The 27,997-nt window shown below is 40.8% G+C and overlaps 1 protein-coding gene across 5 annotated transcripts in view; it reads right to left on the reverse strand.

Annotated features, from left to right (window-relative positions):
- The window catches only part of Blm (Bloom syndrome, RecQ like helicase), an 80,156-nt gene that overhangs the window by 20,667 nt on the left and 31,492 nt on the right, over positions 1-27,997 (reverse strand). For 4 of the 5 annotated variants that reach the window (XR_001785468.2, NM_001042527.2, NM_007550.4 and 1 more), the window contains exons 6-14: positions 27,581-27,713; positions 26,624-27,294; positions 24,094-24,285; positions 21,746-21,864; positions 20,331-20,444; positions 18,774-18,872; positions 18,443-18,591; positions 5,745-5,851; positions 4,676-4,836 (exon numbers count right to left, since the gene is read on the reverse strand). Coding sequence is in view for 4 of the 5 variants with exons in the window: in NM_001042527.2 (NP_001035992.1) it covers positions 4,676-4,836; positions 5,745-5,851; positions 18,443-18,591; positions 18,774-18,872; positions 20,331-20,444; positions 21,746-21,864; positions 24,094-24,285; positions 26,624-27,294; positions 27,581-27,713 (1,745 nt within the window). In the remaining variant the exon portion in view is untranslated. Of the gene's footprint in view, positions 1-4,675; positions 4,837-5,744; positions 5,852-17,018; positions 17,996-18,442; positions 18,592-18,773; positions 18,873-20,330; positions 20,445-21,745; positions 21,865-24,093; positions 24,286-26,623; positions 27,295-27,580; positions 27,714-27,997 lie in introns of those variants that run through there. The other variant, XM_017321957.2, reaches the window with a different exon arrangement.

Raw genomic sequence — 27,997 nt, forward strand, 5'->3', positions numbered from 1 at the left:
TCAGCATACCATCAGCACAGGAGGCACTGACTGGCTTGCTGCAGAGACAGCTTGGCAGTTAAGAGCACAGGCTGCTCTCCCAGAGGACATAGGTTCAGTTCCAGCACCCACATGCCAGCTTACAACTGTCTAACTCCTGTTCCAAGCAATCTGACATCCTCACATAGTTATGTGTATAGTCAAAGCACCAATGTATTAAATTGAAAAAAAAAGGGGGGGGGGAGTATTCCATGTAAAAGAAAGCGCACTGCAGACTAATGCTAGAGAGCTGGCAAAGGCTGTGGAAAAGAGAGATGCTGGCCCACAGTAGCTCTAGAGTCACACAGGCAAGCTCAGCCCCAGTGTTACTTAAGTAAGTTCATGGCTGTGAGGCACATGGCACAGGCTATCCCAATCATTTCTGAAAGTTCTTCCTTTTGTTTGTATTTATCACAGGCTCTCATACGGCCCAGTTTGGTTTCAAACTCACGAGCGTCTGGCCTTAGCTTCCCAAGTGAGGGGACCACAGGCACAAGCTACCATGCTCACTTATCAACACTTAAATAACTAGAGGAAAACGGATTTCGTGAATTCTAACATCTTTATTTCTGTGTTGCTTTTTTAAATTTACTTTAAATTGTTTTATTGAGACAGGGTCTCTATCTCTGTAGTCCTGGCTGTCCTAGAACTTGCTATGCAGACCAGACGGCCCTTAAACTCACAGAAGAGCAGAGATTAAAAGATGTGCCTACTACACCTAGTTCATACATATATATATGTATGTGTATATATGTATACGTGTGTGTGTGTGTGTATGTGTATGTGTGTTTGTGTGTATGTATGTGTATATATATATCTCCAAAAAAAGTCTCATATGGCCCATTTTGTATGCTGAAGATACAATCTGGGCTGCTGTTCACCATCTATTTACCCATGTGCACATGCTTAGCTTCTGAGACATTGTCAGCAATTCTTTTCTTTTTGGGTATTTTTTTAAGCTTAGTTTTTCCACTGCTCAAGAGTGTATAAATAATAAAACATCAATCACAATCAGTACTTTTCACTTAACCTCTATTTAAAATAAAATGTATTGTGTGTATGCAGATGACGTTGTATTGTGTGTATTGTATGTATGTGGTGCATGCTCATGAGTGCACATGTCTATGTCCCTGTGTGCTATACATTTGTAGTGCCTGCACCTGAGTATGTAGGTCTGGGTGCCCATGTTTGTGCATACAGAGACCAGAGAAGAACAATGGGGCTTTTTCTACTACTCTTTGATTTCCTGGCTTGAGACACTGTCTTTTGCTCATCAGGAAGCTGGCTAGGCTGGATGGCCAGTGAACTCTGGGAATCTACCTGTCTCTACTCCCAGTGCTGCTATGGGCATGCACACCCATGCATGGCTGTTATTTTCTCCCTCTCTGTGCGTGTACAGTCTTTCTTGTCAGTCTTTACCTTCTTTGCTGAGGCAGGGTCCCAGAATATATCCATAGAGTTAATCTGATTAGACCTCTTGTCCTGTGAGCCCAGGTCCACCTTCCAGCTCTATAATTAGAGGTGGGCCATTGATAAGGTTCTAGAGATCTGAACTCCAATCTTTATGCTTGAACAGTGAGTAGTTTAACCATGGAAACATATTTCCAGGCCCTTGATTGGTCAGGTATTTACTACACATCAGGCTGGTCTGGAACTCATGGCACGTTTCCTGGCTTATAATCATATACCACTAGACCTAGCTCTATATTGTACCTAGCTCTATTTTACCACACCTATTTAGTGTATATGTGTGTGTGTGTGTGCATATATGTGCATGTACCACACACACTACATGTATGAGGTCCAAGTGTAACTTGTGGGAATTGATGCCGTCCCTCCACCATGTGGGTCCTTGGTCCAGCTCAGTTGGTTACTTTAGGGAATAAGCTCCTTTACCCACTGAGCCATCTCTCCAGTCCTGTATATTTTATTTTGGTATAAGAATCTAAATTGAGTTTGGCAGTGGTGGTGTAGACCTTTAATCCCAGCACTCAGGAGGCAGAGGCAGATGGATTTCTGAGTTTGAGGCCAGCCTGGTCTACAGAGTGAGTTCTGGGACAGCCATGGCTACACAGTGAGACCCTGACTCAAAAAACTAACAAAACCAACCAAAATAGAATGTAAAATATTTTTCCCCCTTTTCCCCCCTTCCCACTTGCTCTGGCTCATAGGATTTTTTTGTTTCTCATTAAGGATGGTTGTGAGCCACCATGTAGTTGCTGGGATTTGAACCTCCAGAAGAGCAATCAGTGCTCTTAACCACTAAACCATCTCACCAGCCCATAATATGACTTTTTAAATTAGGTAACCAATGCCATGATTGAGTAACTTTTTACCTCTAAAAATTACAATGGTGGCACATGCCTTGAATCCCAGAACTTGAGAGGCCAAGAAGGCAGATCTCTGTGAGTTCCAGACCAGGCTGGTCTACATGGCAAGTTCTAGGAGTCAAGACTACATAGAAAGACCCTGTTTCAAAACAAACAGACAGACAGACAGACAGACAGACAAATGCATGTTGTGTGCATGTGTTGCAAACGTGTGCCCACAGATGCTGGAACTCCGGTATAAGATCTCCTCGTGCTGCAGTTACAGTGGCTGTGAGTACCTATGTGGGTGCTGGGAACCAAACTTGGGTCCTTTAGAAGAGCAGTGTATGTTTTTAACCATTAAGCAACCCCTTCATCCCCCCACCCCCACCCCCACCCCTACCCCGGAGATTGGGTCTCATGCAGGCCAGGCTAGCCTCAAAGCCAGCATGTAGCTGAGGACGATGAGCATGGAGGTTACGGTCGTACAGTGGCTTGTATATAGTGGCGTGTACAGCTTTAGGGGTGATGAGGAGGTTATGGTTGTACAGTGGCGTGTACAGTTCTAGGTGGTGATGAGGACTGAACCCAGGGTCCTATGCACAAGCTACATTTCAAACTCCATTTCTCATAAATATTAAACTTTATCATTTATTGTTTTTACATGTAATAAACTGCAAACAGTACTCATGCTATTATTTTTGTTTTGTTTTTCAAAACCCTGGCTGTCCTGGAACTCATTCTGTAGACCAGACTGGCCTTGAACTCAGAGATCTGCCTGCCTCTGCCTCCAAAGTGCTTGGATTAGAGGTGCATGTCACCACCACCTCCACCCAGTCATGTTATTGATTTTATTGCCAAACTCATAACTTCACTTGAATATTCATCTAGAAAAATTTTATAAAAGTTCTTCAAAGAAAAATATTGGAATTTTGATTAAATATACAAATTGAAATCTGTCCTTACAGCTGGACGTGGTGGCGCGTGCCTTTAATCCCAGCACTCAGAAGGCAGAGGGAGGCGGTTGTAGTCTGGTCTACAAAGTGAGTTCGAGGACAGCCAGGGCTACACAGAGAAACCCTGTCTCGAAAAAACAAAAAACCAAAAAAACCAAAAAAAAAAAGAAAAAAAAAATCAAATAAAGTAGTTTTTTTGGTTTATTTTAACTGAAGTAAAAGGACAGATTTCTTTTTTTTAAAAAAAGATTTATTTACTATTATATCTAAGTACACTGTAGCTGTCTTCAGATGTACCAGAAGAGGACGACAGATCTCATTACGGATGGTTGTGAGCCACCATGTGGTTGCTAGGATTTGAACTCAGGACCTTAGGAAGAGCAGTCAGTGCTCTTAACCATTGAACCATCTCTCCAGCCCCTTTTTTTTCTTTTAATGTAGAGTCTCGCATGATAGCCTAGGCTGGCCTGGAACTCTTGAAAACTTCCTGTCTTAGCCACCTGAGTGTGGGGACTGCAGGAATTGGCCACCACACGGGGTTCTGCCTTTGTTATTTTCAACACAATGACAATGAATGGCTGGGACACTTTTCAGGTCCAGTCTTCCCCCTTCTGATTCTGAAGACTGTTCTGTGTTTGGCACAGGTATCTCATGAATTAATGTAGAATACATTTGACTATTTCATCTGTGTCTACTATTCTGCTGAAGTCTTCCTTGGATGCAATTATTACTCTTAGGATAATAATCCCCATTCCCTGTTACTAAAAATAACATTTTAGCCCTCCCTTCACCTGTCGTCTCCTTAAGAATGAGTAACATGCTCAAGTTATTCGCTGCCTCATGGATTCACTACCAGCTTACTTGGATGTTTATGACCATTCAGATAAAACAAGCTCAGAGAGCTGCCAAGCCTGAGACATACATTTCATACCTGAGACCCACATGGTGGGAGGAAAAAACAGTCTCTTGCAAGTTGTCCTTTGACAACACATGCATGTGCATGCCATAGTCCCTGGTGTGCACACATTTTCCCTCTCCCTCTTTTTTTTTTTTTTTTTTTTAGTTTTTCTTTTTCTTTTTGTTTTTTTTGAGACATGGTTTCTCTGTGTAGTCCTGGCTGGCCTCGAACTCAGAAAGCCGCCTTGCCCTGCCTCCCGAGTGCTGGGATTAAAGGCGTGCACCACCACCACCCAGTTTCCCTCTCCCTCCCTCCCTCCCTCCCTCCCTCCCTCCCTCCCTCAATAGGAAACAGCAAAGCCAGGTAAGAAGTGGAAGCAGGAGGGTAGCCCTGGTTTCAATTACATAGCAAGACCCTATTTCAAACAAAGCCTGTATTATATACAGCGAGACTGCTGATAACATGAAAGGTCTGCAAACTTCTGCGAGCGTCACCTGGCAGTTGTCCTGGTTGATCCACTTGTGCTGCACCTCATCTCTGGCAGAGTCACTGAGGCCCGCATGGTAAGCCAGGGCAGCCAGGCCTTCTCTCTGTAAAGTGTCAGCCATTGTGTCACATTCCCTCCTGGAGAGGCAGTAAATTATCCCCGAGTCATCTGCCAAGAAGCCCAAAGAGTAGTAGTGAGGAATCATGCCTTTTCACTTAAATATTAACACATTTCCACATGTTCCTAGAGATACACGGTCCCTAAAGAGACCTTTACAGCATCCTTATGATGCAGGATGATCACACAACAGCTCAAGCAAGGAATTTGTGAACACAGAAAATAAGACTGGATTTGTAATCCTGTTCTTGTGAGGGTGCCCAGGACTGAATCCTGGGCTGTCTCACGCTGATTCAACAACGGGGAGCTACCTTGATAAAAAATGTTGTAGAAACATATGGCAAAAATTATCAAGAGCCTGGTAAAAACCCTCTGACTCAGTTTCCTTCCAAGAAAAAAAACCTAAGAAATAAAATGGTACAAGGAGTAGTACAAGTTTTGGTACAAAAGGAGCTCAATAGCAAACATACGAGGATAATTAAGATAAAGAACTATGAAATAAGTATATTATAGCTATTAAAAGGTGCTTTCTACATTTACAAAAGCCATGAGAAAACAATGAAGACGTTGAAGATGGGTCACATGAAAGCAGTTACGAATGTCAGAGACTCATTTTAGCTACCATAAGGCAAAGGCAAACACACTTGGGAGAAGTCACTAAAGCAGGGCTGTGTTATTCGTACACTGAGATACACCAGAGAAAAAGACACCGACACCAAGAATGAGAATGTAAGCGTGTAGGAGGTATACTTAATATATTTGCTAGGATTTATTGTTATCTAACAAAATGAGATTTCAAAATTATAATATTCCCTACAATTAGCAAGTTGGTACTATCATAATGCAAAAAGAAAATGTTAACATGCAATTTCACATATTCTATTGTAGTACAGTGAATACAGAAAAGACTTTTAAAATCTATTACTTTTAGACATAATTAATTACACAACTGTACTCACAAGGGTGATGCTTTCTGATCCACTCTAGGCAATCAAATGCTACTTTTTTGGGCTTCTTGGGTAATACATAGTACTTCAGATTGTGTCTGTTAAAGCTCATGCTAAACCTAAAAGAAGATCCAAACACAAAATTTAATTACTATGAGAAAATACAGTTGTATCCATTATCATCAACTGAATGTTTTCACCCAAAATGCTTGCCCCAATGATATGGCATTAGGAGGTGGGGCCCGGGGGGGGGGGGGTAACTAGGTGGGGAGGTAGAGTCACTAAGGAGGTCAGGGTCCTTATAAAAACGGAGGAGCTGGAGAGACAGTCGGCTGTTACTGCTCTATCAGAGGACTGGCAATTGAAATCCAACACCCACATTAGACATCTCAGAGATACCTGTAACCCTAGCTCCAAAAAAGTCAACATTCTCTTCTGGCCTTCACGGGTACCCACACATATACAAGGATGTATGCATACAAAGACATAATTAAATAATATTAAAGAAAAAAATCAAAAATCAAAAATAAAACTATCCAAACAGAGACCTCACTGACCCTTCCCTCCCTAGTACATATGGCTCCAATGTGAATACCACCAAGTATAAAACAGGGAGAGGAACCCCACCAGACAAAGGATGAATTGGAATTTTGATCTTTTTTTTTTTTTTTTTTTTTTTTTTTTTCAAAATCCAGGGCCACAAGAAATAAACTTTTGCCTGAGTCATCCAGTCTATGATACTGTTACAGCAGCTCAAGTGAAGGTAGCATCTTCAAATATTAAATACTGATTTTTTTCCACCATGCAAACTTCATTAATAAGCTGTCTTATGTTGACCATTATCCCTGGCAGATGACATATTGAAATACTGAAATGGACATTACATTAAGAATTAAAGATTTAAAAAAACGGTGATGGGCCAGGTGGTGGTGGCGCATGCCTTTGATCCAGCACTTGGGAGGCAGAGGCAGGAGAATCTCTGAGTTCAAGGCCAGCTTGGTCTATAGAGTAAGTTCCAGGACAGCCAGGGCTACACAGAGAAACCCTGTCTGGAAAAAAAACCCAACACTGACCTCCCCAAACCCAAACAAACAAACAAACAAACAAACAAAAACAAACAAACAAACCAACGGTGATGAAGAGGAATGTCTACAGACTAGATGACAGAGATCTGGACTGTAGGTTTAAAACAAAACAACGAGGCCAGGCAAGAGCACGGTCTTAGAGGCGATGTGGACAAGAAGCAGAGGTGGGCGCTTGGTGGGTAAAATGCTTGCTGTATAATCAGGAGGGCCTGAATTTGGATCCCTACCACCCATGCCAAGAGCTCTGTACAGCAACATGCTCCAGTGACACGGCAGGTGAACACATGAGGATCTTAGGGACTCATCTGGCCAGCCAGGTGATTAGCATATAGTCTAGCCTAACGGGTAAGCTCCAAGTTCAAGACACCCTGTCTCAATTATAACTGAGAGAGAAAGACACCAGATGTTTACGCCTGGCATAAGCACACACCAGCATATCACACATACACACAAACACACACACACACACACACACACAGAAGAAATGGCAATATAGTTAGACTCTGTCTCAAAAACACAAACAAAAACAAACATGGCTAAAAGATTTAAACAATTAAAGAAAATTATACAATAAATAAATGTAACTTAAATATTTAAAAAGATAAGGGGGCAGTACACACATGGCAGAAATAAATAAAAGGAGAGATCATGGGTCCTGTACTTTTGCTCTGGGCTGCAAAGGGAATGTGGTGACTCTGACACAAGCGTCCTTCTCCTCTGGGTGACTGCTCTTGGCACCCATTAATCCTTCATGTTTCCTTAGTTCATTCTCTATATGGCCTTCTGCCTTCCTTATAGACTCTTCTGTGAATTCCTTCCTTCTGTGTCAGGATCTTACAGAACTACAATCCATAGGCACTTTAGTGGCTTCTCCTGGCGCCATATTCTCTCCTTTCCCTCTTTCCCTCTGTGGTAGGCTTCTCAGAACATCCAGCTCTGCTCTCACACCAACTAGTCACACATCCCATTTTACTCCTCACCACTCTCTTCTGTTTCTGCCACTACCCTACCAAATATCTGCTGTTACGCTTTCTTTCCTATAGCTTAAAATTATTTCTTTATTAATGGGGGGGCACTCATGGCATATGTGCAGGTCAGGCCTTTCGCATTTTCCTCTTCATATGCCTCCTTGTCCTTTCTAATATAAACAATGAAATCTTACCTTCCACCCTTCTGAATGTTATCACCACAGACTGTTCCAGGATAGCAAACAAAACAAAGTAAATTATAGCATGGGTATAAGTGAATTTTCTTCAATCACAGAACCAGAAACCCTTGGCAGGACTACCTGTGTTTAGTCGTTTTACCTATTTTTGTTAACAGTAAAGAGTGTTGCTGGGAACAGAGAATTCCAGCCTTGGGGGTTCTGACTTCAGATGAAACTGCCACAGGATGCAGGACTCTGATTCTTGTGATACTATTATTTAATATCATTTCCCACCAGATAAGAAGATATGGATTTCAGAGCTAGACAAGGTTAACTAGTGAGACCCTATCTAAAACAACTGCTTAGCAATATAAATGATGAAGAAATCTGCAGAATTCTGTGAGCTTCCTGCTGATAGGAATGCTGTAAGGACTGTGTGTAGGAATGGCTTTATGCCTACCCACTTCCCACTTTAAACTACATGTTAATTTTTTTTATTTTTTAAAAATTAATTAATTAATTTAATTTTTTACACTCCATATTTTATTCCCCCCCTTGTCTGTTCCACATCCCATACCTCCTCCCCACCCTCCACCCCACCTAACCTCTAAACTCCCTGGGGCCTCCAGTCTCTTGAGGGTTAGATGCATCATCTCTGAGTGAACACTGACCCAGCAGTCCTCTACTGTATATTTGTTGGGGGCCTCATATCAGCTGGTGTATGCTGTCTGTTTGGTGGTCCAATGTTTGAGAGACCTTGGGAGTCCAGATTAATTGTGATCTAAAGGGTCACCCTTCTTGTCAACTACATGTTAATTTTAAAGAGTTTATTCATTTAAAATGACAAATGCTTTAGATCAAAAACAAACACTGGGATATATTTGAGGGAGTCATAACCCTCACAGATAGATTCTAGGAACATAAAACAGTGCAGCCTCTTTGGAAGACAGCCTGATAATTCTTTAAAGGGTGAAGCAGGGCTGGTTAAGAGTATGTAAGCTCCAGCAAAAATCCTACAACAGACAGCTTACATCTGCCTGCAACTCCCTCTTCTCACTTCACAAGCACCGGAATGCATGTGCTTCAAATACAAACAGGCTGGCACACAAACACCCCATAAGTATAAGTAAAAATAAATGAACCTTTTTAAGGTGAAGAAGAGCTATCACATGACCTGATGATCCAACTGCTAGCAATACACCAAAGAGAAATGGAAATACCTATAAGAGCATTCTTTGTAACAGCCAACAAAATGGAAATGATCGTAATAGTAGGTGATAGTTAAAGAAGGAACTAAAACTACACAATGGAATATTTTTTTCCAGCATTAAATCTTGAAAATATTTTGCTACCAAGTAGTAAGGAGAACAGTGAGATGGCTTAGTGGGTAAAAGCATTGGCTGCCAAGTCTAATAATGACCTAAATTTGGTCCCAGGATCCACATGTAGATCCAGTTGTTTTCTGACTTCCACGTGCTTGCCCTAGAGTAGACACACACACACACACACACACACACACACACACACACGAGATAAGAAGGAGTCATACACACATAGAATGAATGTTTATATGAGACACCCAGTGTGGGCAAACTTATGCACAGAAAATTGTCTGGTGGGCTGAGGAGAGGAAAGGGGAAGGACACCAGCGAGAACAGGTAAAGTTTTAGAGGGTGGCTAAGTTCTCAGACTATGGTGATGGTGTGCGACGTCTAACACTGTAAACTACTGTGTCACATGTTAACACTGTGAGTTGGATGATGTGGATGTATTCAGCAAAGCTCATATTAAAAACATCTGGAACATAATCTGAAATTTGTTTGATTTGTAACTTAATTGGGAAAATAGAACTATTTACGATTTAATTTGGTCAAATAAACCTTTACTAAAAAGAATAAAATATGAGCTTTGAACAGAAACTTGCAGATCACAAATCCAATTAAAACTAAAACAAAGAACTCATTCTACCACAGAAGATCTGAGGCACTAATGGAGCAACATTCACAGTTTGTTATGGTGGGAAAGTAGACAGACCACCAGAGTTTACTGCTTTTAACACGTCCTCTAATGCCTGTTGGAAAACAGGGTGTTAGGGATCACCAGATACCAAGCAAGACACAGTGCCTACCAAAAAAGGAAGAAGGAGGAGGAGGAGGAGGAAGAGAAGGGGGAGGAGCAGAAGGGGAGGAAGAGGAGGAGGAAGAAATGGAGGAAGAAGAGGAGGAGGAGGAGAAGGAAGAGAAGGGGAGGAAGAGGAAGAAGAAGAGGAGGAAGGAGGAGGAGGAGAAGGGAGAGGAGGAAGAAGAAGGGAAGAAAAGATAATTTGGGACAGCTATACAAATGAATATTATTCAACCATAAAAATGGAGAATAAAGGTTGTGCGTCCAGCTCAGTGGTAAAGTCCTTACTTAGCACTGGTTAGACCATGATACCCATCAAACCATCACAGACAGAAAGACAGACAGATAGACACATATGCACACACATATTATAATATAACCTAGATGACTCTTGCAAACATGCTTAGTGAAGGAACCAAGAGGAAAACAGGGAGGAAGTTCTGATAAAATGTAAAAACCACACCCAACTGTACCTTATGAATAGCTGAGTTTTAAGGTACACGAATTATCTCAACAAGTACTTAAAACAAACAAACAAAAAAACAAACAACCCAAATTAGATTTCACTGGCTTCTAACTAAATATAGGAGTATTTTTTTTATTTTTGTTTTTCGAGACAGGGTTTCTCTTTATAGCTCTGGCTGTCCTGGAGCTCACTTTGTAGACCAGGCTGGCCTCGAACTCAGAAATCCACCTGCCTCTGCCTCCCAAGTGCTGGAATTAAAGGCGTGCACCACCACCACCCAGCTAAATATAGGAGTATTAAATGTTGCCTTTAAATGGAAAATTTACCAGGCCACATTGATACATGCCTGTAATTCCAAGTACGAGGGAAACAGAGACAGGGGAATCAGGAGCTCAAAGGCAGCCTTAGTTATATATCGAATTTGAGGCTACCCTAGGCTACAAGCCTCAAGCAACAACAACAACAACAACAACAACAACAACAACAACAGCAACAAACCAAGGCAGGTGTGTTGGTGCTCAGGAGACACAAGCTCAGGAGAAAGAGCAGGTGGAGCCCTCTAAATTCAAGGCTAGCCTGGTATACATAGTGGGGTCCAGGAAAGCCAGAGCACATAGCAAGAACCTGTATAAAAGCAATTGCTTTTAGGAAGGTAAACAATGTATTGTCAGGATATTTCAAATGTACCAGGTACACTGTAGAGGTTCCTCTTGCAAAAGTAAAAAAGAATACTTCATATTTATTGGATAAACCTAGTAAAAATTTTTAACAGCATATGGTTCAGAAAAACGACTAAATAGTAATATTGTTCGTTAGTCAGATTTGTTAGTCAAATACTTTCCAATTTTTTACCTCCCACAAAATTTAGAGTACCTAACTGAGATGTCAGTTGACAGATCATTAAAAATAATTTTTGATGACAGATCATGATGTAATTTTGGCATATGCTTCATAAAGAATTCAAATAATTGAGTGTTACTGCTGTAATAAAAAGTTTCTTATTACCATCTACATGATTATGTCAGTAACATTTCTCAGGCTTACATCCATAAAAGTAAAATGTATGGACTGAGTCAATTCATCTGTAGATATATGAACTGTAAACAAAAATTATTTTTGGTTTGTTTTTCAAGACAGAGTTTTTCTGTGTAGCTCTGGCTATCCTGGAACTTAGTCTGTAGATCAGACTGATCTCCACCTGCTTCCTGAGTGCTGGGATTCTAGGCCTGTGCCACCGATATCACAGAGCAAAGCAAAAATTCTTATCTCGTAAACAGATACCTCAGTAAAAAGCTTGTGCCTAAAATTACCTTTGAAACGTCTTTAAGATGTATGTGGTGGTGTGTTCCTGAAGCTCAGTTATGGAGAAGCTGAGGTGGGAAGACAGCTTGAGCCCATGCACTCGAGACTAGTCTTGGTACCATAGTAAGACTCTGTTTGGGGCTGGAGAGATGGCTCAGAGGTAAAGAGCACTGCTTGCTCTTCCAGGTCCTGAGTTCAATTTCCAGCAACCACATGGTGGCTAACAACCCTCTGTAATGGGATCTGATGCCCTCTCCTGATGTGTCTGAAGACAGCTACAGTGTACTCACATACATAAAGTAAGACTCTGTTTAGCTATACTAAAGGAAGCATGCACTTTAAAGAAAGTAACATAGACATGTATGAAACTCCTACAGTAATGATGACTAATGATTTAATTTACTTATTTTGAACATCTACTTACGTGTGCATGTGTGTGTGTGTGTGTGTGTGTGCGCGCGTGCATTAATGCAGCATGCCACAGTGCATGTGTAGAGGTCAGAGGACAACTTGTGGGAGTCAGTTCTCTTCCTCCAACATTTTGGCTCTGGGGATCAAACTCAGGTCATTAGGCTTGGTAGCAAGTGCCTTTGAGTGTCTCCCTAGCCCCTAACTAATAATTTTAGTAATTCACTGGACCAAAATTTTGGTATAGGAGATTTAAAAACCAACTTTTATTTGTTTACACCATTTACTTATAGGTAAATATAACAATAAGCAAAATATTTCACATATAAAAATCTATAAAATTCATGGCTGTGTACGGTGGCACACGCCTTTAATCCCAGCACTCAGGAGGCAGAGGCAGGTGGATCTTCGAGAGGTTGAAGCCAGCCTGGTCTATATAAGTGAGGTCCAGATAGCCAGGGCTACAAGGAGAAACCCCCTCTCAAAATAAATAAAAATTCTCTGTATATAAATTTTGTAAGACTTAAAACACTTTTCTTCTCCCTCCATTTTTTTTTCAGTGCCAGAAAACTTAGCCAGGATTTAAATGTATTCTAGGCTCACACCAGATACTGAAATATTTGCAGCCTAAGTGATAAACATTTTAAAATGTATTTATTTATTTATTTGTGTGTGGGCACATCAAGGTCAGAAAGTACCATGAGACCGAGAGCTGGATAGATGCAGCTGTGAACTTCCCAAAGTGGGTATTAGGAAATAAACTAGGGTTCTTTAGAAAAGCAGCAAGCACTTGTAACCACTGAGCCACCTCTCCAGCTCCAAATTATACTTTTACAATGTAATTTGTGAATTTCATGTAGTGAGCATAAAATATATTTATAGTATTTATGTTCTACTGCATAAACATTAAAGGGATACATAATAGTTTTAAAATGATGTTGTTTCAGGGGGCTAAAGAGGTGGCTCAGCAGTTAAAAGTTCTTGTAGTGGTCCCAGTTTCTGTCCCAGCACTTACATGGTACGGTGGCTTACAATCATCTGTAACTCCAGCACCTGGGGATCTGATGCCCACTTCTGACTTCCACAGATACGAGGCACGAACACAGCACAGATATATACACATAGACAAAACACTCATACATATAAAATAAACAAATCTAAAAAAAATTTTTTAAATATTTCTGTTTACAAAAGACATTTTGTGTTGCTGTTGGGTACCGGAGTGATAAATCTAAAGATCTGGATCATGGGAGAAAAGCATATTATTCACGTGACTAGGAAATCCACACCTGACCTTGCCTGACAGACATGTGGCAGTAAGAGCACAGACATTCAAAAACCCTGTTTGAATTTACCTCCTGGAAAGGAGCTGGAGCTCAGATGGTGTAGTGCCTGCCCAAAATGCACAAAGCCCTGGGCAGGATCCCCACACCAGGAGGATAGGATGACTTGTCTCTGATCTCAGAACTGGGGAGGTAAAAACAGGAGCAGGAGTTTAAGGTCATCATCTGCTACTCAGAATGTGAGGCTGACATGAGTCTGACATGCATGAGACCCAGCTCAAAAACGAAATAAAACAAGAAAAAGAAGATAAAAATAAAATAAAACTGCCTTCCTGAGCTGGGTGGGATGGTGGATGTCTGAACTCCTAGTATTCTGCATGCCAGGAAATCTGAGTAAAGACTAGGCTACCTAGTGAGCTCTAGGCCAACCTGGGCTATACAGTAACAGTCTCAAAATGAGTAAGTGAAAGCTACCAGATGCATCTGCAGCCACAGGTGTTTGCACTCAGCCTGACAACCTGAAGTCAATCCCAGGGACTTACAAAGCAGAAAACCATTTTCTACCTCCACTTTCTACTTTCTGGCTTCCACACACAGAACATTCATGCTCTTAAATAAACACATAGTGATAATAATTTTAAAAAGATTTATTGTATATATGTGAGTACACTGTCACTCTCTTCAGACACACCCGAAGAGGGCATCAGATCCCATTACAGATGGTTGTGAGTCACCAAGTGGTTGCTGGGAATTGAACTTAGGACCTCTGGAAGAATAGTCAGTGCTCTTTACTGCTGAGCCACCCTCCCCCCCCCGAAATATTTTAAATAAATGAAACAAAAAAGTTAAAAATATCTTCCAACCGTATGTATGAGGTATATATGAAACAAACGAATTTCATGTTTAATTAGCCCTAAGTCAAATCCCTAAAAAACTCATTATGTTTATGAAAACATTCCAAAATCTAGAAGAACCTCAAATCTAAAACACTTCTGGTTGCAAACACTGGGGATAATTAACCTGTATGTGAAATGTCCAGAATAGCAAAAATCTGTGAAGCCAGAAAGTCAATGAATAGTTGTCTGGAGCAGAGGGGAAAAGAGATTAGCTGGTACGGAGAACAGATCCCTCAAGAGAGACAAGATGTCCTAAAAAGACAGCGGTGATGATTGTATAACTCCATGAAAAACCAAACACTGCACTGAATCCTGCAATCTCAATAGGGGAGTTTTGTGGTATGAAAGGCAAATCCCAGCCTAGCCACAGAAACTGTCTACCAAGCTGCTCCTCCTATGAGCTCTGCGTCCTTTTAAAATCACCTGACCTCTCCATGCTGTTAGCTGCTACACTCTGTTAGGATGCTGACTTTCTGGCCATCCTAGTCTGCAATTATCTTTAGTGGTGACTTCTGTTTTGCATTTCAGAGCAGTATTTAAGGTTCTGCAACCAGATTGCTGGGCTCAAAACCCTCACTCCTATATTTGCTAGGGTTATGAACTTTGCAAGCTACTTAATTTTCTGTGACTATTTCTTTTACCTTTTAAAAAAAAAATTTAAATTATCCTTATGTACTTACTGGATATTGTGCATAAGCATGGACTGGTGTGCTATGGCAGGCATGGAGAGATCCGAGGACAGCCTGAGGGAGCTGGCTCACTCCACCATGAGGGTCTTGGGTACTGAGACCAGATTATCAGGGTTGATGGCACCTTTACCCACTGAGCCATCTTGTCAGTCTTTTAAATTTTATTTTTATATTTTTATGTGTAAGTGTGTGTTTTACCTACATATATAGCTATGCACCATACACATATAGTGTCCTCTAAAGCCAGAGGGCATTAGATCTCTTAAAACTAGAGTTACAGATGCTTGTTAGCTACCATGTGAGTGCTGGCAATCACACCCAGATCCTCTGGAGGGGTGGCCAGTGCTCTTAACCAGTGAGCCATGTCTCCCGAACACAACACTACTACTACTACTACTACTACTACACTGCGGGCTGCTTTCTAACTTGCTTGCAGTAGGGATGGCCTTGAACATCTGACCTTCCTGCCTTTGCAATGTTGGGTGTGGTAGCAAATGCCTTTATCTCAGTGCCCAGGAGGCAGGAACAGTGGAGCTCTCTGAGGTAGAGGACGATCCAGTCTATACAGTGAGCTCCAGGCTAAACAGGGCTACACAGTAAGACCCTGTCTCAGAAACACAAGTAAAAACCAAGTGCTGGGATCTCAGGCATTTGCCATCATGTGTGCTGTGACTCAGTTTCTTTATCTAGAGAGTGAGGAAATGGAGGATTATACATCATGTTAAGGCTTTTGTGAGGCTGAATGCATAAAATGTAATATAATAAATGTAATATAATGTAATATAATAAATGTAATATAATGTAATATAATAAATGTAATATAAAGTGCCAGGCGCAGCAGCGGGCACACGGGGGAGAGAGAGGGGTGTTAGCTCTTCTGGAGCTGTACAACGGTTAAACCTGTGTGCTTGACTCTTTGCGCTCACCTAGCTCATCTGCTAGGGTCCTAAAAGAACAGCATGAAATCTTGTGTTTTTAGTCACTCTTGTACTTCCCAAGTAGACTTTATCTTTGCCGGCTTAAGAGGAGGAATATTATCATAGAGCTCTAGGAGAGGAGAATGGAACCACCGCTCTAAAGCTACGAGCACCTGACTCCAATAACACCACAACACAGCAACAGCTGGCAGATTAATTCAAGTAAGGGACTACTAGCAGAAAAAGATCAGGAAACTACCAGGAAGTGCTTCTTAAAATCTACTTCTACTAAGGGATTTATAACTTTCTAAAGCAGAAATAGTAAATATATTAAAGAATCAGCAGACTTACATTTTATACACATTTACCAAATCCTTCCATATGTTTCACTTATCCATTCTTATGAGTATCAGATATGCACAAGGCGCCATGTGCTAGCTAGCATCCGGATATGTATAATTTTGCTTTCTCTGAAACATCACTTTCCCACAGTTCCAGGAAAAGATATTCAAGGTGTCTGTCTCTAGATAAATATGTGCACTGTTCATTCAAACATAAAACATAAGTCCTATATTTTCAAAAACATCATTCATATGTAAGGGAATTTACACAATTTCTTTTAACGGTGGGCTTTTGCCAATTAATATAACTAACTGACAGATAGCTCAGTGGTACAGCATTTGCTTACCACGTGTAATCCCAGCACTGGATTGTAGAAACAGGTGGATGCCTGGATCTTTCTGGCCAGCCAGTTTAGTCAACATGGTGAACTCCATCCACAACAATGAAATCCTGCCTCCAAAAACCAACCAAGGTGGCTGTCTCCTAAGGAACAATTCCTGAGGTTGACAGGTTGATTTCTGGCTTTCAAAGTCATGCAGGTACAAACCTAAGTACCTACATGAACACACACACACACACACACACACACACACACACACACACACACAGAGACAGAGAGAATATACAGAATCCGGCATGGTGGGATTTATCTGTAATCACAGCAATTTGGGAAGATGAGGCAGGCAGATTGCCAAGAGTTCAAGGACAGCCTAGTCTAAATTCTAAGTTCAAGCCAACTGGGGCTTCATAGCAAGACTCTAAGACTCTATACCCCATCTCAATAAAAACCATGAGGGGTGCAGATAGAAGAATCGAAATACAACATTTTATAGGAAGCATAGCATTTCTAGAAACAAATTTCTAGCATTCAGTATTTATTAGAACCTAAAGTATAACATTAATCTTAAATATAGTATTAGCGCACATAATATGAGAACAAAATGTATTCTCTCACCCCAAATTTACATAAATATTCCTCACTACAAGTGGCATTAAATTAAAACATTCCATTCCAAATTTGTGATTATACACAAAAAAATTCTGAAAACTCAATAATTCTTGCATTCAAGTATGGTCATTAATGGTATATAAAAGTCAGATCAACAGGGATCCGATGTCTTCGGGCTTTTGTGGGTCCCAGGGACACATGTGGTGCCCAGATAAACACTCATATACATAAAATAAAAATAAGTCATTAAATTTATACAAATTCACCTCAATATTCTGTTCAGCCTTTACTCCCTTAGGCAATCTCCCTGAACCTCAGAAAAAAACTCACTGTACAAACATGTTAAGTATCTGCTGAGCAAATTAACAACACAGAAAGCATGGACAAACTCAGGTGGAGGTACAACAGCCTAGCACCACCTAAATGTATATAGGCAAATATTTTTAGTGCCTTTGTTACCAATTAGTTATGGATTTGGAGGTAGCAAGATGCACGTGCTGAGATGAAATTCAAGTGAAAGTGCTGTGCTAAGAGGGTTCTAGACTGCTCTCAAATCGTGCATGGACTAGAGACTTTAAGATGAGAAAGCAGGGTTACCTGCTCATTCCATGAAGGCACGTGGAGTGTGGAAGCCAAAGTAAGATACACAAAATGTAATCTGTTAAAAGGATTACAACAGGGTTACCCAGGACCGAATTTGATTTATCTCACTTCTAAAGCAGAGGGTGGGATGATTTTCCTTTTGTTTCTATTTATTTGCTTGTTTATCAGGGCTTGCTTGGGCAACAGGCAGAAGGTGCCAGTTCTCTCTCTCTCAAAGATACCAGGGGCTGACCTCAGGCGGTCAGCCCTGGCTGCAGGCGCCTTTATGTGTGCTGCCGTCTAGAGTGCTCTAGAGTTGTTCTTTTATTAAGTAAAGAAAAAAACCCAGATTTTGTTCCCAAATTTTACTGCACTGAGAATAAAAAAAAAAAAATTCTTCCAATTTCAAATATTCTGATTTAGCTGTCCTTGGGCACATCTGGACACTTGGCTTGATAAAGCCCTACAGGTGATGCTAATGTACAGAATCAGAAAATGGAACCCACAACCTTCACCGACTTACACCTGAGGTCTGAGGATCTTCAGCTGAGTGAGGATGTCCTTCTGGACCCTGGGGTTCGCTGTGGCCGTGAGGGCCATCACTGGAACAGAAGGAAACTTCTGGCGAAGCATATTCATCCTTTTGTAATCTTGACGAAAATCATGACCCCACTAATTGGAAAAAAAATGTTGCTTTCAGGTTATTTGTATCTCTCGGGTCGATATATAAGATGCACTTTATTCTCCAGTGAAGCAGCAGAGCGATCAGTCAGCCACTGTGGGTTGTTCTTCAGTGCTGTGGCTCTGAGCACTACTGGTGGTATAAACACACTGATATCCCAAGAGAAACTTACCTGACTCACACAATGCGCTTCATCAATGACAAAACGTGCCAAGAGCTTCCGCTCATACAGATTCTCCAGAGTAGAAATCAGCCTGTTACTTGCACAGACCTAGAATAGAGATACACGAGAGATGTAAACACATCTGAATGAATATCGTCACTCCCTGTTAGAACTACTCACACACGAGTGATTCTGTCCTCAGTCTGTGAAGAGAGCAGAAAAGCAAAGGGCAATCCAGACACTTCAATGCCCTCATCCACATCCAACAGCTTTACTTATCAGGCTAGTAGCTCTGAGAGTTACCACATGTTTACTCTGGTTACAGGACTTACATTTTTTTACATGTATTCATTTTGTGTTTGTGCATGTGTAGGGTGGGTCTGTGCACACAATGATGTATATGCGTGAATTCAGAGTTAAGGTGGTTGGTTCTAGGTCCTTAGGCACATTCCCCATGAGCAACCGCCAGCCTGATAACGGGAGTTTAGATGTGTGTTTGGTATGTGCATACTATTGGGGAAGAACTCTATGTATTACACATATAGATAGCTATGTGCCAATAACAAGCATATCTTAACAGGGACATAAGACACAGAAGTCAGGTTGATGAAGCGTCCTCACTGGTTGAACATAGGCAATTAGAACATCAAAATACATAGTGAAAATGATTATAATTTACTAAACTAATAAAGAACCCACAAGTTCACACTGATAAATACGCAGCATCAGGCAAGGCTTTCATAAAGCCAGGATGGATTGTATCAGTAAACTCAACCTGGCACTCATCATAGTAATAATAAGAAACAAATCATCAACGATGCTAAAGCTTGTGGGGAGGCTCTGATGTCTGCCACGGTGTCTGTACAGTCTGAGACCTCCTACAACAGAGCAACTGCTCACTAGGCAGCTGGAAGGGGAAGGAAACGTTAAGCCCAGCGAGCAGCAGCCTGGCAATGCTATTTTGATCGAGTGATTGGCCAGTGACCACCACTGGTAATGGGATGAGTCACTGCCAACTGTCTTCTGATAGCACACAGCACATCTGTGGCATCCCTGCCAACGTGAGGAATAGGGATTTAATCAGCAGGAAACAAGGCAAATTCAAATTGAGGCACAGTCCCCAAAACTGGCCCTTATGCTTCAAAATGTCAAAATAATGAAACTGTTTAGATAGGAGATGAAATAGGGGTTTTCTTTTTTTCCCTTTTTTACAAAGGTCATTACTGAAAGGTTAATGGCTTAAGTAACAGTATGTGTCACTGTACATTTCCTGACGGGTAAATTACAGTGGTTCCTAAGGGAGTGCTATACAGTCAGGAAATGCAGAGTGAGGTAAAGGAGAGGTAAAATGGCAGATCTGCAACTCACTGTCAATTAAGTGTTTCACAACAAACTGGAGAAAGAACAAACAACACAGGAGGCAGAGAAGACTTTACCATCTGTGGTCTGGAGTGAAGGTTATACAAGAATTCATTAATGTATATAAAAATTATCACCAAGTTCTTCAAATATATGTATTTGAGTGCGTTGCAATATTACACTGAAGAGAGTGAGATAAATACGAACCTTCTCTGGAGTAACATACAAAAGCTTGATGATTGGGTCTTTTTTGGATAATTGGAGGTAAATATTTGCAGCTTCTGAGTCAGTCTTATCCCCTGTCAGATATGTAGCTGGAATCTAAGTTAAGAGTAATAATTTAAATTTCATTTTATTTATACATTAATCAGATATGATCGTGCTTAGGTTTCATATTTTATAAGTCATATATCACACTTTCCAAAAGAAACAAATACCTCACCATAACAATCAATGCACCATTTTTATTTTTAAGTTTTGTTTTCTGAGTCAAGAGTTTCACTTTTGAGTCTCAAACTTGTGACCCTCCTGTACCCTCAGCTTCTAAAGTACTGGTAATTATAGGCATGTGTCACATCTAGCTAGTACACATATTTTTAAAAATTAACATTAAATGCAACTCAAAATAGCTTTCCCACTTAGGTGTGGTGGCATACATATGAGGAATCCTAGCTGGCAGGAGGATGAGAAAGGAGGTTTAGGAATTCAAGGCAGCCTTGCCATCCGGCAAATCTGAAGCTAGCCTGTGCTATGGCAAGATGCTTCTGTGTCAAGAAAAACTACAAAAGGCTCTCCACTGTTCCATTTTCTATGTTTCATCTCCTCTATCTGTAAAAAAGACCATGTTGTCTGTGTGTGTAACTGGAGCTGGCCCCAAATTTGCTTGTATGCCAGGCTTGCTTCTAACTGACAGAGAGGAACCTCTTTTTGCCTCTGAAAGTGCTGAGGCTTAAAGGTCTGCACCACAATGGTCGGCCTGGCTACGTTTACAGGTCTCATTGCTGTGATGGTAACTGTTGGTTAGAACAAGGTGAACAGCTGGGCAATGGTTATCAACACTGCAATGACATTCTTTAGAAGAAAAGTCAAACCAGCTGTCACACTGAGATGGTATGATTCGTAACCCTGTAGCCAACTCTTTGCAATGATTAACCTTATAGAGTGCAGCAGTCATAATTCCTCAACTCAGCAATGAGGAAAAAGACAGGTGTACAGGCACACACATGTGCATAGGAAAGAGAACTATGATGATCACTAGCCAAAAAAAGAAATCCCTTTATTTATAGTAAAACAAACAAACAAACCACCCCAAAACCCACATCAGGAAAATGTAGGCTAAGAGTTCTTAATAAAATACATTCTTTGAATTACAGATGGCTATTTGAATCACAATGTTTTAACACATGTACTTAACTCTACAGCTTAATTTAACTGTATGCTTTATTTAATTAATTAATTAATTTATTTATTTTTTGCAGTATGTTAGGCAAACACTCTGCCATGAAGCTATATACCCAGAATAATTATTTTAATAATTTAAACAATAGTTAATAAGATTTCCTAGCATACTGGCATGTGTTTCTAAGGTGCATTTTTATTAATAGTTTTATGTAATAACTTACATCAAAGGAAGTCAGCTTTTGGACTTGATCTACTATTAGTGATCTCAAGGGAGAAATGACAATTGTGACCCCAGGAGAAACACAGGCAGGGAGCTGGTAGCACAAACTTTTACCTCCTCCTAAGAGACAAATAATGAAAAACATGTCAGTTTCGAATTTGAGTGTGAAGGTAAAAGTTACAAAGAAAACCAATATAATATTTAAAATAATTTTCAGGGCATTAAATAGTATTACCCACAGGGCTATCTACCTATCTGCCATAATGAATTAAATGAACTCTCAACAGAACTGTTTAAAAAGTCTACCAGAGAAATCTGAATAAACTTTTGCTTCCAGCAATATAAGGGGTCTCTAAAATCCTAAGTCTGTGACTACCATTATTATTATTATCAAAATTATTCCTTTGAAATAAAAGGGAAAGCTACATATGTACTCATTCCCTTTCCCTGCCTGCCCTGCCCCATGCTGGGGCTCAAACCCAGGGCTCCGTTCACAGTGGGCAAGTGCTCTACTACTGAGCTGTGCCTCCAGCTCCCAAGAACATATTTTAAAATAACTACATGATTATATTCTAGTTAATTTGCAATTTCACCAATCTACTAATGGCAAAAGCTGGGCTAGGTAGTTTTTAGGACTTCAATTTATTTTTAAAATATATACTATACTCTTCCTTTTCCACATAGTGAATAAGTTTCATTTTGGCATGTATGTAGACATGTCAAAGAAATAGTGGGATGCTGAGAAGAGAGACCTGCTCTGCCAGCTGCATGAACTCAGACATGACATTTAGCCTGCCTAGGCCCTGGTATCCTGAAAAATCCATGAGGTCAATGGTCTAAAGAGCTGTCCAAGGGAAACTTTATTTGGAATATTTTTATTATATCTGTCAAGAGGTTGAAATCAGAGTGGAAAGGTCTTGAAAATAACTCCTGAAGCTGGGAAGAGCCATTGAAAGCCTCTGATTAGATGACTGCCAAAGTCCTTCCCAAGGTCAGAGCTTTCAAGGACCAAACTAGGGTTGAAATGGAGGCACAGTGTCACTAAGTTAATAAAGTCTGAAATGTGGATAAGATATCGCTGTCCAATATAAACCAGTTTGAGGGGCTGGATAAAGATTGCCGCACAAGGGCTGGTGAGATGGCTCAGTGGGTAAGAGCACCCGACTGCTCTTCCGAAGGTCCGGAGTTCAAATCCCAGCAACCACATGGTGGCTCACAACCATCTGTAACAAGATCTGATGCCCTTTTCTGGAGTGTCTGAAGACAGCTACAGTGTACTTACATATAATAAATAAATAAATCTTTAAAAAAAAAAAAAAAAGATTGCTGCACAAGTCTGACAAGACCTTCACATATATGCCTTGGTGTGCATGCAGCTCCCTCACACCCCATCACATATAGAATTATGTGATAATAATTTTTTAAAAATCTAAATCAGTTTGAATAAATTCAGATGTCTAGTCAATAGTATGTGATAATATCAGCAGCACCAACTGGGACTTGCTAAAGTCTCTAACAGGAGAAACAACACACAGAAAATCTACATGGAAGAACTGAACCTGCTTCCTAGCCTAACTGCTTAGCTAACATCCTTCTTTGTTTTTTTGAGACAGGGTTTCTCGATGTAGCCCTGGCTGTCCTGGAACTCACTCTGTAGACCAGGCTGGCCTCGAACTTACAGATCTGACTGCCTGTGCCTCCCGAGCGCTGGAACTGAAGGCTTCAGATAATGTCCTTATGTGTTTGATTTGAAATCACTGAGTAGCTTACAGGCTTTTATAACAACGCACAGCCCCAGTCTCCTCAAAGCCTAGGCTAAGAACGAACCATGCTGCATCCTTTTCCTTTGATCCTCATCTGAGAAGTAGGCATTCTACTCCTTACTGTCCTGAACGTAGCCACAAAGAGAGAGGTGGCTTGTCCGTGGGCACACCCTTATCGAAAGGGGCGGAGCTACACTGGAACTCCAGGGCTCCACTCTGTAGTGGAAGATCAGAACCACCCGGCAGCACTAACAAAGCACCAGTCAGAAATGGCCTTGGTCGCTCACAGCCATCCTCTGTTCCCTTCTAGGCTATTTAGATTAGAAAAAAAAAATTTCCCAAGAAAAAGTTCTACATCAGGTCAATCCAATGAGCTTTGAGGTAACAACCTTAAGCAACTATGAAGCTTACCATGCCACTAATCAGAGCAGAGGCTGAGGTAACACACTTTCTTACTGTGGTTTTGGGGTCTGAAGGGTCCCTACACAGTAAGAATAATGTGAGGTGTTCTTTTTATTTCTATTAAAAAGCTTTCACTTAACATCTGCCAATGGACTCCTGCCAAGTCTTATCTAAAAATACATACCAGTGGGCATTAGGATAAAGCAGTCTTCACCAAGCAGCGCAGCATTGATCGCCTCTAGCTGATTAGTTCTAAAATTATGCAAGCCAAATTTCTTATGGAAAATCTTCATCATTTCTTTTGTATGAGGAAAATTAAGACTTTGAAAATGTTCATGTTTTGGATTTTTTGATGATAAATTTTGGGCCAGCTTATCTACAACACAATCAATGTTTAAAAATCATCAGTACATGAACACAGTGACATAGTTTAGCCTTACCTTTCCCCTGAAGACCCAACGGCACACTTTAAACTGTTTACATGGCTGCCTTTCCAATTAGTCTCAGACATTCCTAGGGGTCTAATCAAGTCTTTCCTGTTTTGTAGTACCTACAATACACTTTGTTCATCCTTCCTTCCATTTCTCCTTTGGTCTTCAAGATAACTGTACCCTTTCTACTTGTTTTAGTTCTGCTGTGCTGCAGAGCAAACCTAGGGTTTGTCCATGCTGGGCTGTAGTGCCCTATCACCAGGACACAGCAGTGAGCAGCACACAGTGAGTTGTGACCAGCCACCCTACCAGTTTTGAATTCCCTTTCTTAGTTCCACTTCTGCTCTCAACTTTGGCAGTCTTTCAAATATTTTGGACTGGTTTCTTGATATATTCTTACTTGGAATTTTTCTAGTCCTGTGATTTTAAACATCATCTGTATACAGAGAATGACTGGCTGTCTGACATCCTCCTAAGTTTCCATCCCACACATCCAACTGCCTGTAAGACACTGCTTGCTTTTCTTTCTTTCTCTTTCTTTCCTTTCCTTCCTTTCTTCCTTCCTTTCTTTCTCTCTCTCCCTTTCTTTCTTCCTTCCTTCCTCCCTCCCTCTCTCCTTCCTTCTTCCTTTCTTTTAAATATTTATTTATTATTATATATAAGTACACTACAGCTGTCTTCAGACACTCCAGAAGAGCGCATCAGATCTTATTATAGGTGGTTGTGAGCCACCATGTGGTTGCGGGGATTTGAACTCAGGACCTTTGGAAGAGTCAGTGCTCTTAACTGCTGAGTCATCTCTCCAGTCCTCACTTTCTTTTATAAATATTTTTTTATTTATTTTATTTTTATTCTATGGGTATGAGGGTTTTGTTTGCATGTATATCTATGTATCACATATTTGCCTGGTGCCTGAGGAGGCCAAAAAGATAGTGTTGGCTCCCCTAGAACTGGAGTTGGGAGTGCTGGAAACCTAAGCCCGCTCCTCAGAACAGCTAGTGCTCTTAACTGACAAGCCATCTCTACACACACCCTAAAGACACGTCTATTTGAATGATTTCCCAACTGTTTAAGTTCAACAGTCTGAAAATAGCCTTTCTCAACTGCTTTCTAAATCAAACTCATCCTTGTGACTTCCCTTTCTGTGAATGGTGTCACAGTCACCGCAGTCTGAAACCTCAGTGTCACCTGAACTTCTCAGATGCTTCCTTCACTGTCTCTCACGTCTCTCCCGCTTGCATTCTTACTGGGGCAGCGTCGGTTCTAGAGAACAAGAGGCTCTCACACAGCCGCTCTGGCAGCTCCTCTCACTCCAACACTCAACTGTCTCAAAGATAATTGCAGACATCAAGTATGACACATTCTAACATACCAAAATAAATCCATTAGTGGCTATTTTAAAGGTCAACAGCATCACTCTAAGAACAAACTCAGAGCTATTAAGTCATCAATGGCAAAAATAGGGAGGGTTGTACTTCATAAAACTTTGCACATGTATTCTTGTTTCAGTAAAACCACTTTGAGATAACTTTATAGGGCTGACGTAAGGCTTTAAAATTAATTTAGGCTTCATTCTGAGGCCTCTGCAGTAGCTTAGTTCACTCCTCACTAAACTGTGAGCTCCAGCATTGCTTCTCTGAAAAATTCCCAAGCCCAATTCAGGACATGGCTCATGGAGCCTTTACTGAGCAGTTAGGAAATGTTTGTTTTGAGACAAGGTCTCACTCTATAATCCATCCTCCTGCCTCAGCCTCCCACATGCTGGGATTACAGATGTGAACCACCATGACTAACTTAATATTTATTGAATTTCTGATTCCACAACCTTATGCTTCTTCACATTTTAATAGTGTGAGACATTTGACAATTTTCTACTTATAAATGAAGTACTTCACAACAGCCAGAATTCTAAAAATATACATATCTTGAGTATATAAATTCACCTTTTTATTTTGCCTACCTCCAAATCAGTAAAATGTTGGCACCCTTGAACTTTATTGTTTTAGGGAGTAAAAGCTGTTACTTTAAAGGCAAAGGCATTTGGGATGACTTTAGAGCTTTACTACAATAGGTTATAATTACACATTTATAAACCTACAGCTGCTACAGAGACAAAAGAGCAACGTGCTTTTGAAATTGTGATTTGTAATTCATATTATCAGTAGAAATTTGCATGGAAACAATGTAGCGCTCAGGCAATGACTGCTGCTATGCTATACAACTCTATTTTGGACAGTTTTGTTTTCCTATAATATCTAAGCATTCAATTTACTTTAGACTTACCAGAGCAATTCTGAATTGACTCTGAGAGGTTTGTATTTTGAGCGGTTGATACCACTGGAAGAAACTTTGCCTTGGCTGAAGAAATCCTTTCTGAGAGAGATTTAACTGGCCCACCTTCCTTGATGGGTGGGTAGGTGGCTGTGGAAGATTTGCTGGCTGGAAAATTGTGCATTATGTTTTCCCAGTCATCATCATCATCATCATCATCAAAGTCATCAATATTAAAGTTATCGATATCATAGGAAGCCTGGCCGTGTCTCTCTACGTTCCATCCTGAAGCAGCTTGTTTACTCTGAGCTTTCACAGTGGTGCTGGTGAGAACACTCCCTGGGAAGTCAGTGCTTTCGTTCCTGTTTTCCATCCTTGGTGTTTCAGCCCAGTTGCTACTTACAAAGGACTTCTGTAAATGGGAATTCAATAACGGCCTTTCAAAGAGATTCTTCGGGGTGGCTGAGAATCCTGTCTTTCCTGGAGTGGTGGTGGGTAAACATTCCTCAGTGGAAGGGGAATGTGAGAGAAGGTATGGAGAATTTAACTCTTTATTAGGATGCCCCACAGGGCAGGAGTCGCCCTGCACTGTGTTATCAAGTGAATCAGGCCTGTGCCTCCACAGAGAACCCAGAAGTCTGACGTCATTTCCATTAAAACCTGCTTCAGCTAGGAGCTTCCTCCTGAAGAAAGAAAGCACAATAAATATGATCAGTGCTATAGCAGCCATAAAGTTTACCTTCATTTTTAACCCCAACAGAAACTATAGAAATTCCCCCTCTTCTGTCTCAAAAATGTGAATATGAATCTTAAATGAAATGAATGGTTTGAAAATTCGATAAATTTAAAGTTTAGCGATGTGACTATCATCCTTATGTCTAGGCCAGACAACCTGGACACTTTGCCCATTTTGTTACTTGGAGTAGTGGAACTGCAATCAATTATGTTCCAGGAGGATAATCAAGATACCTTATGTTTCGTTGTTGAAGCAATTCGGTCCCACAATTCAAAGCTTCCAGTTCATCAGTAGGAACAGTATCAACTAACTTACAGATGTGCTCCATCACATGAATAAGCTGCTGCTGTATGCGTATCTGCTGGGCTACAAAGCAGTTATAAATAAGTAACTCGGTAAGTAAACATCAAGTAGGCTGGAACCCAGAGCCCTGAAATGCCAGGCAAGCACTCTACCAGTGTGCTACCTCACTGGCCTCTCCACCCCTCTCTTTATTAACCCATACAACTAAGAGATGTAATTTCAAAGGAGTTGATGTTTCAGATGAAGGATAGGAAACAAATGAGGTCTGGAAGCAACATAAGCCAAGAAAGTGCCCACTCAGCGTCAAGGGTTTACAATACAAAGGGAAAATAAGTCAATTTACATGG

Source organism: Mus musculus, chromosome 7, assembly GCF_000001635.26.
Source record: "Mus musculus strain C57BL/6J chromosome 7, GRCm38.p6 C57BL/6J".
Taxonomy (NCBI): Eukaryota; Metazoa; Chordata; class Mammalia; order Rodentia; family Muridae; genus Mus; species Mus musculus.